The following is a 14,596-nucleotide window of genomic DNA, read 5'->3' on the forward strand; positions in this document are numbered from 1 at the left end:
GCGTTCAGGGAACACGGTTTATTTTAACGTCTCTGATGAGTCCAGACAAAGCCAATGTGCTCTGTGTGTGTATGATTTATAATCTAGATTAATGAGGAGCAGAATCCTTTTGATCCTTCATGAGGCCGACGCTCTAAAATGTTTGTTTTGATCCTCAGCAGACGTTTAGAAGACGTCTTCGTCTGGGACGCTTTGGTTTGAAGCCTTGAACTCAGATTAACCTCGATTGTTCTCTATGTCCCCTGAGCCTCCTCTGACCTGTCTCCTGTCTCTCCTGTCTCCTTGCTCGTTGTCTCCTATGTCCTCTCTCCTGTCTCCCCTGTCTCCTTGCCCGTTGTCTCCTATGTCCTCTCTCCTGTTTCTTCTGTCCCTCCTGTCCCCTTGCCACCTGTCTCTTGTCTCCCCTGTCTCCTTGTCCATTGTCTCCTGTGTCCTCTCTCCTGTCTCCTGTCCCCTTGTCCTTTGTCTCCTGTCCCTTGTCTCCCGTCTTTCCTGTCTCTTGTCCCTTGCCCCTCGTCTCCTGTGTCCTCTTTCCTGTCTCTCCTTTCTCTTGTGTCTCCTGTCCTGCCCCTTCTCCCTTGTCCCCTGTTTCCTGTGCCCTGTCTCTCTCCTGCCTCCTGCCCCCTTTCCTCTACATCCTGCCTCTCTTATGTCTCCTGTCTCCTGCCTCCTGTCCCCTTGTCCTCTCAGATACCTGCAGGAGGTCGGGTACACGGACACCATCCTGGATGTGAAGTCTCAGAGGGTGAGAGCGCTGCTCGGCCTGACCGGCGACTCGGGGGAGAAACCCTCGGAGAGGAGCGCCGAGCCGATGGTCAACGGCACCGAGCCGTCCTCCCTGAAGGACAGCGGCGTGGTCAGGTACGAGACCAGGCGGGACTCTCTCGCCGCCGCGGCGCTCTCTCACCTCCAGACTCACCTCCCTCTCTCTCTCTCTCTCTCTCTCTCTCTCTCTCTCTCTCTCTCTCTTCTCTCAGTAAACCCGACATGTCGGACTCGGCCACCGTGCTCGAGGCCTTCAAGTTCATAGAGAGCGCCGCGGCAGAGTTCAGCGACGAGGACGAGGACGAAGACAGCGAAGGGCGGGACAAGACCGTCTTACACATGGCGACAGTAAGACATGGACACACACACACCTGTGACCTTCTCACACACACACACACACACACGGCTCTGGATCCTTTACTGCAGTGAAAGTATTGATTCAGAGTCTTATCAGCTAAATATACTGAAAGCGTGAGAAGTCAGAGGACTCATAGTGCAGTAAAATGTTCCCTTTATACGGTTTTATACTAATATTTATGGATTAATATCAAAGCTGCATTAATGCATATGTTGCATTTTACAGCTTTAGATGCATTTATACTCTGTTATCTAGTTTATTGTACATCAATGCATCATATTCTATAAGATCTTCATGTTTGTAGCAGGAGAACTTTGTTTTTCTATTAAGGAAACCTGGTTTTCAGCTTTGTGACGATGCGTTTTCCAGGTTTTTTAATGAGTTTATTTATCTGAAGAAGCATAAAATAACACATGAAGGAGACATTTTATCCTTCAGTTTGTCACAAACATTCAACATCAACACATAAGATAAGATAAAATAAGATAATCCTTTATTAGTCCTTCTGTGGGGAAATTACAGGATTACAGCAGCGCTGCTCACAAGTAAGAAGATAAAAGAAACAAGTAATATAAATAAACAATAGAATGGTAATAAACAAATTAAAGATTTAGAAAGAAAAAAATAGCATTAAAAAAGAAGAATATTAAATTTACAGATGGAATAAAAACATATATACACATAAATCAGATATATAAAATATACAAATGGAATAAAAAAACATCATCTGGAGCTACGAGGTTTTACTCCGACAGGAAGGAGAAGAACTGTAATGTAACTAAAGTAAAAAAAAAAAAAAGTACAAACTTCTTGCATTGTTTTTCCAGATGGTGAGGAAGAAACCGTCCTCCACGCCGTCCTCCACGACCTCCGACCTCAGCGACGACCCCGACACCGAGGAGGCCCTGAAGGGGTTCGACTTCTTGGCGAGTCCGGACGAGCTGGACGGGTCCGCCGAGTCCAGGAGCGGCGAGGACAGCGGGGACTGGGGTGAGGACGCCACCGAACCCGCAGACGCCGTCGCTCCGGTCGTTCAGGAGGTTTTTAACCCTCCAAAAACAAACGTAACCGGGGATTAAAACCAGCGTGAACGCAGAATATAGCAGCTCGTTCTTCTTTAATCCGATAATCTTCAGGAATATCACGGCCGCTTTCTCGTTTTTAAAAACCTCTCGTTTAAAAAGAAATAGGTTTGTGGTTGATCCTCGTACCGACGCACTTCCTGTCTCTCTTCACGGTGTGAATACACTTCTTCTTTTCAAAATAAGATAAGATAAGATAATCCTTTATTAGTCCCTCAGTGGGGAAATTACAGGATTACAGCAGCGCTGCTCAAGTAAATACAGACAAAAATTAAGTCATATAAATAAACAGTAGAACGGTAATGAAACAAAATTAAACAGGAAAGAAGAATATTAAATATACAGATGGAATAAAAATAAAATGTCTATAAAAGTACATAAATGTATTCAAATGTAATGGAAGATAAAAAATCAAGTGATATAAATAAACGGTAGTAAAACAAAATTAAACAGTAAGAAGAATATTAAATGTACAGATGGAATAAAAATAACAATGTGTATAGAAGTACTTAGTAGTATTGCACATATTAGATATTGCACATATTAGGTATTGCACATATCAGGTATTGCACACATCAGGTATTGCACATATGAGGTATTGCACATATTAGTTATTGCACATATCAGGTATTGCACATATCAGGTATTGCACATATCAGGTATTGCACATATCAGGTATTGCACACATCAGGTATTGCACATATGAGGTATTGCACATATTAGTTATTGCACATATCAGGTATTGCACACATCAGGTATTGCACACATCAGGTATTGCACACATCAGGTATTGCACACATCAGGTATTGCACACATGAGGTATTGCACATATTAGTTATTGCACATATCAGGTATTGCACACATGAGGCATTGCACACATGAGGCATTGCACATATGAGTTATTGCACATATTAGTTATTGCACATATCAGGTATTGCACACATCAGGTATTGCACACATCAGGTATTGCACACATCAGGTATTGCACACATCAGGTATTGCACACATCAGGTATTGCACATATGAGGCATTGCACATATGAGTTATTGCACATATTAGTTATTGCACATATCAGGTATTGCACATATCAGGTAGTGCACATATCAGGTAGTGCACATATTAGGTATTGCACATATGAGGTATTGCACATATCAGGTATTGCACATATCAGGTATTGCTCATATCAGGTATTGCACATATCAGGTATTGCACATATCAGGTAGTGCACATATCAGGTATTACACATATCTGGTGTTGCACCAGGTGATAAATTAAAGTGATCCCTTTGGTTTTCTGCTGTTTCTTAGCAACGCATTCAGTGTCGTTTTCGTGACGCTTCAAGAGAAGAGTGAAGCGTCGCCCCACGCAGGCGGTGATTCACCGCTTCACCGTGCAGATAGTTGTAAAGGAGCGCTGACTCAGCGCAGAAGAGAAAGATTTCCTCTCACTCTTTTTATTTCCGTCGTCTGCTGCCGCTGGTGTTTTAGGCGTCTTGTCCCTCGGCTGTGAGGTGGTGTCCTGGAGGCTTTTCTTCTTGCTCCCGACGCCGCCTCCATCACTCACCCCCACACCCCCTTTTTTTGTAGATAAAACAGCAAAATCTGAATTTAAGTCGTAAATTTAAGAGAATAAAATATGAATATTTGTCCCAGAACAGTCCGTGATGGTGTTGGTGAAATGTTGTTTGCTTCTTAAAGGGATAGTTCAGGTGTTTTGGGTGTGGGGTTGAATGAGGTACTTATTGTGTATTATTATATGTATATTTAATGTATATAATAATGTCCTGTTGTTGATGAAGGCAGCTGCACACAGTGTTTGAGGCTCAGAGGTACCTCGTAGGTAGAAGTACCTCATAAGTAGAAGTACATTATAAGTAGAAGTACCTCATAAGTAGAAGTACCTCATATTACTCCTTTAAAGGTTTCTTTGGCTTCTTTAGTTCAACAAGTTGCTTCCAGAATCACAGAGAACAATCAGTTTCATTTGGATTCCAGCTGTTATCTTTATTTATTTGTTTGTTTGTTTGTTTGTTGTGTCTCACCCTGTTTGTGTCTCGTGTGCGTCTGTGTTTCCTCATTGAACCGCGTATTTGTTTCACACCAGAAGAGACTCGTGTTGACGTTCCTCTTGGAAAAAGAGTTGAAACTGGTTGCTGGTTTCTCAACATCTGCCAACCCTTCAAGTATTCATTGAAAAGCAATATTTATTTTGTCTATATTTGCATTTTCCACTTTCAAACCAGAGGTTTAGACCACAACTGAACGAATTTATGGCCTTAAACTCTTAAGCTCTCCTCTAAAAACCCCACTACTCCTCATCCCGCATGCCTCAGTAGTCAAGTTGAATGTGTCGTAGTGCATACAGACGCTTATAACAGGTTTCTACCCCACCTTCCTCCTCCTCCTCCTCCTCCTCTCCTGCCGGCCTGTAGAGAAGGAAGAGTCTCCTCTGGGGGAAGTGGCCTGGGACGTGGACCAGGAACTGATAGCCCAGCTCAAGGAGCGGTACAGGAAGGAGCGCAAGGGCAAGAAGGGGGTGAAGAGTAAGTCCTGTACCGGCCTGCAGCTCATCCTCGCTCCTCATCCTCGCTCCTCATCCTCGCTCCTCATCCTGGTTTTCTTGTTTTCAGTTTTCTCTCCTCTCACTGTGGCGACTGACGCTCATATTTCAAACGGCATTTCCAACTCCAGATGTTCACCAGTATCTCGAAAGCCTAAAAAACCAACTGGGCTCATATTTATACACATTAATAACTCTGATAACTTCCGCTCTATTTTTATTTAACCTCCTCAAACCTTTAACAACCCTGTGATCTCCCTTTACTCAGCTGTCTGTGTCTGATCTCTCTCCTCTCGTCTCTGTGTCCTCTGCCTCCTTTTGTTTCGTCTCCTTTTGAGTAAAGCTCTGTTCTTGGTTACGTTGTGTCCCTTTTTTATTTCTTTATATATATATAAATATATATATGTATAAATACCGCCACCTTTCTTTCTATTTTGTCGATTTGTAGAAAGCACTGACTTCCAGCCGTCAGTCCAATCTCTCCCTCTTGATTCCCATCCAAGCTTTTAGAGTTTGAATCCATTCATCAGCACCAGAGAGATCCGTGACCCTTTTCTCTCAGTGGACTATGACGTCCACATGACGGCAGCTTTTCTGATATTGATGAATTCTGATGACGTTCCTGTTTGTTTCCTGCAGATTTCTTCTTCTTCTTCTTCTTCTTCTTCTTCTTCTTCTTCTGCAGCTTCTTCTTCTTCTGCAGCTTCTTCTTCTTCTGCAGCTTCTTCTTCTGCAGCTTCTTCTTCTTCTGCAGCTTCTTCTTCTTCTGCAGCTTCTTCTTCTGCAGCTTCTTCTTCTTCTGCAGCTTCTTCTTCTTCTGCAGCTTCTTCTGCAGCAGCTTCTTCTTCTGCAGCAGCTTCTTTTTCTGCAGCTTCTTCTTCTTCTGCAGCTTCTTCTTCTTCTGCAGCTTCTTCTGCAGCTTCTTCTTCTTCTGCAGCATCATCTTCTACTTTATTTACGTCCTTAATGTTGATTTAATTATCTTTTTTGTAATTGTTATTTTGCCTCAATTGTTCTGATGACTGTTTTTTCCCCTCTCTCCTTTTCTTTACATTGTCCCTCCTCCTCCTCCTCTTCCTCTTCCTCCTCCTCCTCCTCCAGGGCCCAACCGGTCTCGGCTGCAGGACATGCTGGCTAACCTGCGTGAAGGGGAGGAGCCGTCCCTGCAGCCGGCAGTGACGCCGCCGTCGCGCCCCAGTGTTCCCCGACTCAACGAGCAAGAAGTGGGGCGACCGGACGACGGTATCCGGCCCCGCCCCCCTCTTCTTCTGCACATCATTATCTAGTTTATTAATAATCTCTCTCTCTCATCACCAGCTGACCGTTTCTTTTGTCTCCGCAGAGGCGATGACGTTCCTGCCGTCCACCGGGAAGTCGTTCATCCTGGGCCGAGTGGACGAGGCGGTCTCCAACGAGCTGGGACTGGGAGAACTGGCCGGCCTGACGGTCGCCAACGAGGCCGAGAGCCTGGCGTACGACGTGAGTCAGAGAAACACGCAGTCTGAGCGAGAAGCAACAGGACATTTAAAAAAACTAACCACGCATCTTAAATCACAATAAAAAGCTTCATGAGAACAAAATATTTCATTCAAAGCTTTAATTGTTTGAGCATTTTTATTTCCGCTATTCCATTTTATTGTTATAATGTATTATTATTATTATTATTATTATTATTATTATTATTATTATTATTATTATTATTATTATTTTGTATTCCTTTTTTATAAGAAATGCATTAAAAAACTTTTTTTTTTAAGTTTTAAGGAGACATCGTCGAGTCTCGTCATCGCAGATTTATACACCGAGTAAACTACTAGATTTTCAGTCTTTATGCTAAGCTAAGCTAATCTAAACAGCTGCTGGCTAACACTCTGAAAAACAGCGCTTTTCCCAAAATGTTACTTTTTAGTCCTTTTTAAGCCTTCAACAGTTTTTAAATTGAATCTTTTAAATTCAATTTCAAGATTTTTATTTTATTTTTTATTGTTTTACTGTCTTATGCACAGATAACAGACAGTTATTCTATACAATGAAAAGCTTATTTTGCTCGGTCCTCCTAACACAGAATTACAATCAACGATAAAAAATAAATAAATAAAAAATACGGCATAAAATATATAACAGTATTGCAGAAAAATATGATAATAGTATTGCTCATTGTATCTGTATACACTATTGCATAGTTTGCATTGCAATTTGTATGATAAAAACATCTAGCAATTTTTAATGACTTCCATTTTAATTTACCTTTCTATTTTAATAATAATAATAGTTTTTATAACACTTTACAAGGTGCTCAAGGTCTTTTTATATGGTAAAAAACAACAACAATAGAAGCAAAAGAGATGACAAATGTTGTGATATCCATTTTATTTTTTTCCTTAGAACATTTTTCATCATAATCTTTGGACAAAAATAGTTTGGAATAAAAATATAAAGTTTTTGGGTGAAACTTTCCTCCTTATTGTTTCTCTTTAAATTAAATCAGAAACGACAGCGTAACGTTCTCCCAAAACGTCGACGAGTGAGTTCTCCTCTCGGAGAAAAGATCTTTGATGCCGTTAGCTGTAAAGTTGACGCTCCTGAGCTCCTCTCCTGAGTGTGGTTCTGCTCTGAAAGGCTTCAACGCGTCTTCACCTCGTGGACTCTGTGCCCTCAGATCACCAACAACACCGACGCTCTGAGGAAAACCTGGAACCCCAAGTTCACCCTGCGGAGCCACTTCGACTCGGTCCGGAGTCTGGCCTTCCACCCGGTGGAGCCGGTCCTGGTCACGGCCTCCGAGGACCACACCCTCAAGCTGTGGAACCTGCAGAAGACGGCGCCCGCCAAGAAGTGAGCCTGGAGTATAGATTTGTTTTTATTTAACTCTTCAACTCTGCGTCCTGCGCCGCGGCTTGCAGGTGATCGAGCCTCTTTCGGTTCTGTTTTAGTGTTTTCTGTTCATACTAAACTCTGTTTTTTTAATCCTCCAGATGTGCTGCTTTAGACGTGGAGCCCATCTACACGTTCAGAGCTCACAGGTGAGATGCTCTTCACGACCGCGTGCTGCACTTTACACACTTTGACTTTGCACGATTCAATCAACCCGTTGAAAACTGTCCAGACCTCCTTTTCCCTGTGTTTTAGTCGTCGTAGGAACCCCAAATTAATGCCAATATTTGTGTTCATTGTATGTATTTGTTCAGCAAGGTATAGTGAAAAAAATGTATATCTGCAAAGAAATCACTTTTAAAAGATATTTTGATCCTAACTATGAACTTCCAGCATGATATGAGCCAGATTCCACAAAAATGCCTCCTGGAGCGTCAATAAGACACCTTTTTGGAAAGATTAGGACCTAAAGAATCAGAATCTGCAACAAAAATCACAATAAAACAAAGTGTTGGCCTGTTAGGAAGAAGTTTCAGTCAAGAAACTGTGTCGTTCAGTTAAAAAATGGAAAAAGGACGTAGTTTAAGCCAAAAGATTGTCTGAATGGGGCATGCTGGGACTTAAAACGGGCACAGGAAGGATTTTCGCGCACATTTTCCAAAAGGTTAAAGTAAGATTCCTTATTACACGTCTTCATTTGAGTAGTAAACATATTCCTTTCCTCTTACTTTGTAGAAAAACAGCTCAATGTTCAGCCTCAGCACCAGAACATTCACATACATTCAGGTTTAAGATGCATTTTGGGTAAATTCTATTAAACAAAGTTCAATAAAATATGATAAAACTACCAAAAATGTAGGATTCTGACTTACTAACGGTGAAAAAAACAAGAAAGGTCAAGTCATAATGTTCACTTTTATTCATTAAAAGTCTTTAAAATGTTGACACACGGCACTCATACGCATATAAACAATATTATAAATACAGAAATGTTTGGCTACTGGTGCAAAACGTGAAAGTAAAGCCCGTGTCGCCCGTGTAGCGGCGCCGTGCTGTGCGTCACCATGAGCTCGAGCGGCGAGCAGTGCTTCAGCGGCGGGGTGGACGGCACCATCCAGAGCTGGAACACCCCCAACCCCAACATCGACCCCTACGACTCGTATGGTACGCTCCGGCCACGGTGCATCCATCCATTCTCCACCCCTCTCTCGCTTCTCTCCCCGCCTCTCATGTGTGTTTTTTGTTTTGTGTGGTTCTCCCCCGCAGAGACCTCCGTCCTGCGGGGGGCGCTGTGCGGTCACACGGACTCGGTGTGGGGCGTGGTCTACAGCTCCGCCCACCAGCGCCTCCTCTCCTGCTCGGCCGACGGGACGGTCCGGCTGTGGAACGCCGCCGACGCCTCGCCGGCCCTCGCCGTGTTCAACGAGAGAGGAGGTGAGAAGCGCGGCGGAGGGCGCACACGCACTTCCTGCAAAATATCCACTTTATTTCAGGACAGGAAATGTCCGCTGCAGCTATCAGCGCGCTTTCTGCATCGACAAAAATATAAATTTACAGGCGTAACACTTTAATAACACACTTTTTTTTAGGCCCTTTCCTCGAAAGTGTCATACCTAAACTAAGAAGTGTATCTCTGCAACCACGAGGGCTGTTTTTTATAATGTTGGAGTTATAATAAAAGGTACACATGTGAGATTTAGTTGAAATGTGTAAATATCAGTCTATATGTTACTGGTTAAGAGGAAATGAAGATGACATGCATGTTGACAACATGTACGTAGATACAAACGGCTTTTACGCAACGATTCTTAGTTTCAGGTGATTTATTTATTTATTTATCTATCTATCTATCTATCTATCTATCTATCTATCTATCTATCTATATATATATATATATATATATATATATATATATATATATGGATATATATATATATATATATATATATATATGGATATGGATATATATATATATATATATAGATATGGATATATATATGGATATATATATATATATATATATATATATATATATATATATATATGGATATATATATATATATGGATATATATATATATATGGATATATATATATATATGGATATATATATATATATATATATATATATATGGATATATATATATATATATGGATATATATATATATATGGATATATATATATATATATATATATATATGGATATATATATATATATATATGGATATATATATATATATATATGGATATATATATATATATATATATGGATATATATATATATATATATATGGATATATATATATATATATATGGATATATATATGGATATATATATATATATATATATATATATATGGATATATATATATATATATATATATATATATATGGATATATATATATATATATATATATATATATATATATATATATATGGATATATATATATATATATATATATATGGATATATATATATATATATATATATATATGGATATATATATATATATATATATATATATATCTATATCTCGTCCATGCAACAAATACTTTTTACAAACAAAATGTACTAATTAGTTCTGCAAGAGGATTTTCTTTTGCTATATCGACATTAGATTTTTCTGGTTTGAACGGCGGCGGAAGATGTTTTTAGATACTTTAAATAAAAGTACGAGTATTGTAGAAATACTCAAAGCAAAAGGTCTGTTTTAAAGATTTACTTAAGTTTACTTTTACTTGTAAAATGAAAAAGTACTGAAAGTAAATGCATTGGGCAGTAAAACGTTCCCTGTCAATGTTTTACTATGAAATATGACGTTTCTGGATTATTATTACTGCTTTATGGTTTATTTAACATTTACGTGCCGTAGATGTTTAAGTAAAAAATAATTAAGGAGCCGACTGGAGAGTTTTTTTCATATTTTTATGAATTTCTCTGTCTCGCCAGAGCTCGGCGTGCCGACCTCGGTGGACCTGGTGAGCAGCGACGCGGCTCACATGGTGACGTCCTTCAGCAGCGGACACATCGGGCTCTTCAACATGGAGACGCAGCAGCTCGTCCTGCAGCTGGAGTCCGCCGGACCGCCAGGTAACGCTAACGGCGCCGCACGGGTCCGAGGGAGGCGGGGGGATGGATACTTTATTTAATCCTCAAGGGGAAATGTGTTGTCAGAGTAGCGCCCAACACTTCACCGACATAATGGAATAAACTAAATAAACAAACTAAACGCACAGAATAAATAAAATTTAAGAACAGCTACAGCTAACAGCTAACAGCTACAGCTACAAGCTACAGCTATAAGCTACAACTAACAGCCACAGCTGCCAGCTACAGCTAACAGCTACAGCTAACAGCTACAACTAACAGCTAACAGCTACAGCTAACAGCTAACAGCTACAACTAACAGCTTACAGCTAACAGCTAGCAGCTACAGCTAACAGCTACTACCGCTGAATGCGATACTTTCACGTGCGCTGGAGTAGTTTTACATTGTTGTTTAGCTTTTTTTGCTTCGGTGCAGTATCTGAACTGCTTTTGTTTGATCTTATTGTGGATTTAGTTTAGTGCAGAATGTTTTTTTTAAGACGCCATCAAACTGAAAATCATGATCAAGAACACTAATATGTAGTGTCAGTTGAACCGCGGCGGTGTGAGACGCTAGCTAACGTTGTCCCTCTCACGTCCGCCTCCTCACAGAAGCTCCCTGCAAGATCAATAAAGTGCTGAGTCACCCCACGCTGCCCATCACCATCACGGCGCAGGAGGACCGGCACATCCAGTTCTTTGATAATAACACAGGTAACTATCATCATCATCATCATCATCATCAGCTCATGCAGACGAGGCTTTTCTCGTACATTTAAAGGAACACGCCGCCAATTTTCACACCATTATTTTAACACAACATTATTATATATATTTAGAAATGTGCTATATGTGTTGATTACAAGTGGAGATAAAATCCTTTTTTTTCTTTGATTTTTCTCAATTAAAAAAACATGTTTTAGGTATTTTTTTCTTCACATAAATCTGTATCAAAGTGACGTTTTCCTCCTTCTCTTCTGGATTGAAGGTAAACTGATCCACTCGATGGTCGCTCACCTGGACTCGGTCACGTGTCTCGCTGTGGACCCAAACGGACTTTACCTCATGTCTGGAAGTGAGTACGCAAAGAACTGTGATATTTAACATGCATGGAGTAGTACTCGTGTATAACATGTATACACAATACATTAGCACATACACAGTAATATACTTAAAATGTACTAAGTATACTTTAAGTTGATCCCATTTAGCACAAAAAATACATACGTAATATACTTCAAGTTTAGCTTCAATACTATTTAAGTAAGACTTAAATATATTAAGTACAAAATAAGTTGTTCCAAAATAGCACACTTTAAGTATACTTAAAGGGCTTCAAGTATACTAAAGTATGCTAAGATTAAATATACTTTTTTTTTCGCCATAGTATGCAATTCCAACAATGTATATAAATAATCTTAAAACTTAAAATCGACAAAACAACAAAATACAAACTTAAGTCCCGCCTCTAACCAGAGCAGGCGGCCAATCATGCATTAGGATACCGGTTTAGGCCAATCAGGCGTCTCTGGACACGCCCCCTCCCTGAAGTCCTCCGCCCTAATTGGCTCTCTCCCTCCCTCTCAGGTCACGACTGCTCCATCCGCCTGTGGAACATGGAGAGCAAGACGTGCATCCAGGAGTTCACCGCCCACCGCAAGAAGTCCGAGGAGTCGATCCACGACGTGGCGTTCCACCCCACCAAGTGCTACATCGGCAGCGCCGGCGCCGACGCGCTCGCCAAGGTCTTCGTATGACCCGAAGAGAGGTGAGGGCGGAGAGAGGGTGGAGTTCCTCCTCCGCCTCCTGAGGAAGCACAAAACTGAAGGTGACTGTTTACCCGGACTGCTCCTTTTTAAGATCTGTTAAATATTCACTTCCCCCACCCCCCTACGACCGCCCGCCCTCCTTTCGGACTCAGGCTGGCCCGGGTCACGAACCAAGCAAACCTCTGGATGAGACGATGAATGAAACGCAGCAAAGCGGCAAAAAAAATAAATATAGAAACACAAGAACTCTCGGTACGTTTTTAGCAAAGCTGGAATTATTATTTTCTTTACTCTCCGCCATCACCGACCATCGCCCCTCCAAAAAATCACTCCAGTAAACGCAGCCAGTGTCCAATAACGCTGCTTTGAAACGTTCACAATTAATGTGCCTTTTTTTTTTTTTTCACGAAACATGGAAAAATAGATTTTTGGTTAACGAGAGAGATCGACCCGGTTCTTAAAAAGAAAATTCTGCTTTTCGGAAATATTCCACGAGCTTCTCCAAATACGTGAAGAATAAAATTCACTCACTTCACCTCGAGACGACGTCCCACTCTGCACAGGATTCGATGGATTTTTTTTTCTTCTTTTTTTTTTATTAATTTGATGTCATCTTAATTTTCTCCCGTTTTTTTAAAAATTATTATTATTGTTCGAAGAAGACATTTTACTCTGATTTTGGAGATCCTGGAAAGGTCAAAAGGTCACGACCCTGAGCTGGTCCGGAGTCAGTGACGCTGACGCTCCTGCTGTGAGGACAGAGACGCATCGACAGAGATTAGAAGAGTCGAGAAGATGCATCACTCTGTTTCATATTGTTGGAGCAAGAAAACTCGCAGATGAATGAAACCTTTAAATTTAATTTTGATTCTTTTATTTTCTTCGCAGTGATCTGTGGTGCGCTACAGGAAAAGTGAGAAATGTTAAACACATTTTTTCTGTTTTTTAAACTTCCTAAATTGTGAGTTTTTAAAGGATCGGTGTGTGGGATATAGAGCCCTCTAGTGGCGACATCGCAGATTGCAATCAACTGAATACCCGACGTCATTCGGAGCTGACGAAAACACAATGATTCTCAGTTTCAGGGGATTGTACGCTAATAAAAAAACATAGCTATGAATATTTTATTCCATCTTCTGCCAAGAGATCCCTTGAAAATCCTAAACACTGGCCCTTTAAGAGCCCTCCTGGGGGGCAGGAAATCAAGAATTGGATCATTTTATTTCAAACTTCCTGTCTGAATAATTGAGTGTTTAAGCAGCAGAGCTTCGACATGTCCATGATAACAGAGCTGTCATGTGACAAGAGCTTTGAGGCAAAAACAACGACAAATTTACATATTTCAGGTTTTTAATTCTTCACCGATGAGTTTCAGGGTAACGTTTTTTTTTTTTTTTCCTTTGCAAAGGTCGTGAAATATTTTGTATTGAATCTCTTTTGTCTTGATGAACATCGTGGTGGCGAGGCTCCGTTTAAAAACCTGCTGCTTTTTGCTTTTTTTTTAATTGTGTATTTATAGTTGATCGTTTGTGTGACAAACTGCAGCAAGGTGGAAAAGAAAAAAAAACCCTGCAGTGACGCTTTTTTTCTTCTTCCCATTTATCTGTTTTTACTTTGATCACATAAAGTATTCATTAATTACTTCATGACGCCAAAATGAAAGCCAAAAGATTGACGCTTCCTACTAAACCTGACGGTTGTTGTTGCTAGCTAGCTCGTTTTGTCGCGGTTGCGCGGCACTTTTAGCTCCCAAACTGCACACGAGCTCCTCTCCGGATGTGTAAACGCTTTATATGCTGACTATACGTGTAATTATTATTATTATTATTATTATTGGGAGCGATTACTAGTTTTTTTTTAAAGCAAGTTTTGTGTGTTTTGGTGACAGACTTGTACGATACAAGTAGATCTTTTTCTCTTGTTTTACTTGAAAAGTGACGTTTATTCTTTTTTTTTGGGGTGTTGTAGTACATATACATGACTTTACCTCTTAGCACTACATAACACTTTGTTTTTTAATTATTTTTTAATGATCATCTCAAAAAGCAACGCAGCCGTGTTGGTGGGATGGAGGGAAACTTTGGGGAGTTTTGTGTTGCGC

The 14,596-nt window shown here is 40.5% G+C and overlaps 1 protein-coding gene across 1 annotated transcript in view; it reads left to right on the top strand.

The window, feature by feature from the left end:
* Positions 1-690: 690 nt before the first annotated feature.
* The window catches only part of strn (striatin, calmodulin binding protein), a gene marked incomplete at its 5' end in the record, with an annotated part of 15,097 nt that continues 1,191 nt past the window's right edge, over positions 691-14,596 (top strand). Inside the window, 14 exons of the mRNA XM_068589399.1 lie at positions 691-861; positions 978-1,113; positions 1,951-2,113; positions 4,637-4,747; positions 5,866-6,006; positions 6,107-6,243; positions 7,424-7,599; positions 7,740-7,787; positions 8,681-8,802; positions 8,905-9,072; positions 10,589-10,729; positions 11,339-11,440; positions 11,715-11,801; positions 12,314-14,596. The exon at positions 12,314-14,596 is cut by the window's right edge and continues 1,191 nt beyond it. Coding sequence (XP_068445500.1) covers positions 691-861; positions 978-1,113; positions 1,951-2,113; positions 4,637-4,747; positions 5,866-6,006; positions 6,107-6,243; positions 7,424-7,599; positions 7,740-7,787; positions 8,681-8,802; positions 8,905-9,072; positions 10,589-10,729; positions 11,339-11,440; positions 11,715-11,801; positions 12,314-12,483 — 1,873 coding nt within the window. The remainder of the gene's footprint in view (positions 862-977; positions 1,114-1,950; positions 2,114-4,636; positions 4,748-5,865; positions 6,007-6,106; positions 6,244-7,423; positions 7,600-7,739; positions 7,788-8,680; positions 8,803-8,904; positions 9,073-10,588; positions 10,730-11,338; positions 11,441-11,714; positions 11,802-12,313) is intronic.

This window comes from Clinocottus analis, unplaced genomic scaffold (genome assembly GCF_023055335.1).
Source record: "Clinocottus analis isolate CAN_PGR_092001 unplaced genomic scaffold, fCliAna1.0.p SCAF_22, whole genome shotgun sequence".
Taxonomy (NCBI): Eukaryota; Metazoa; Chordata; class Actinopteri; order Perciformes; family Cottidae; genus Clinocottus; species Clinocottus analis.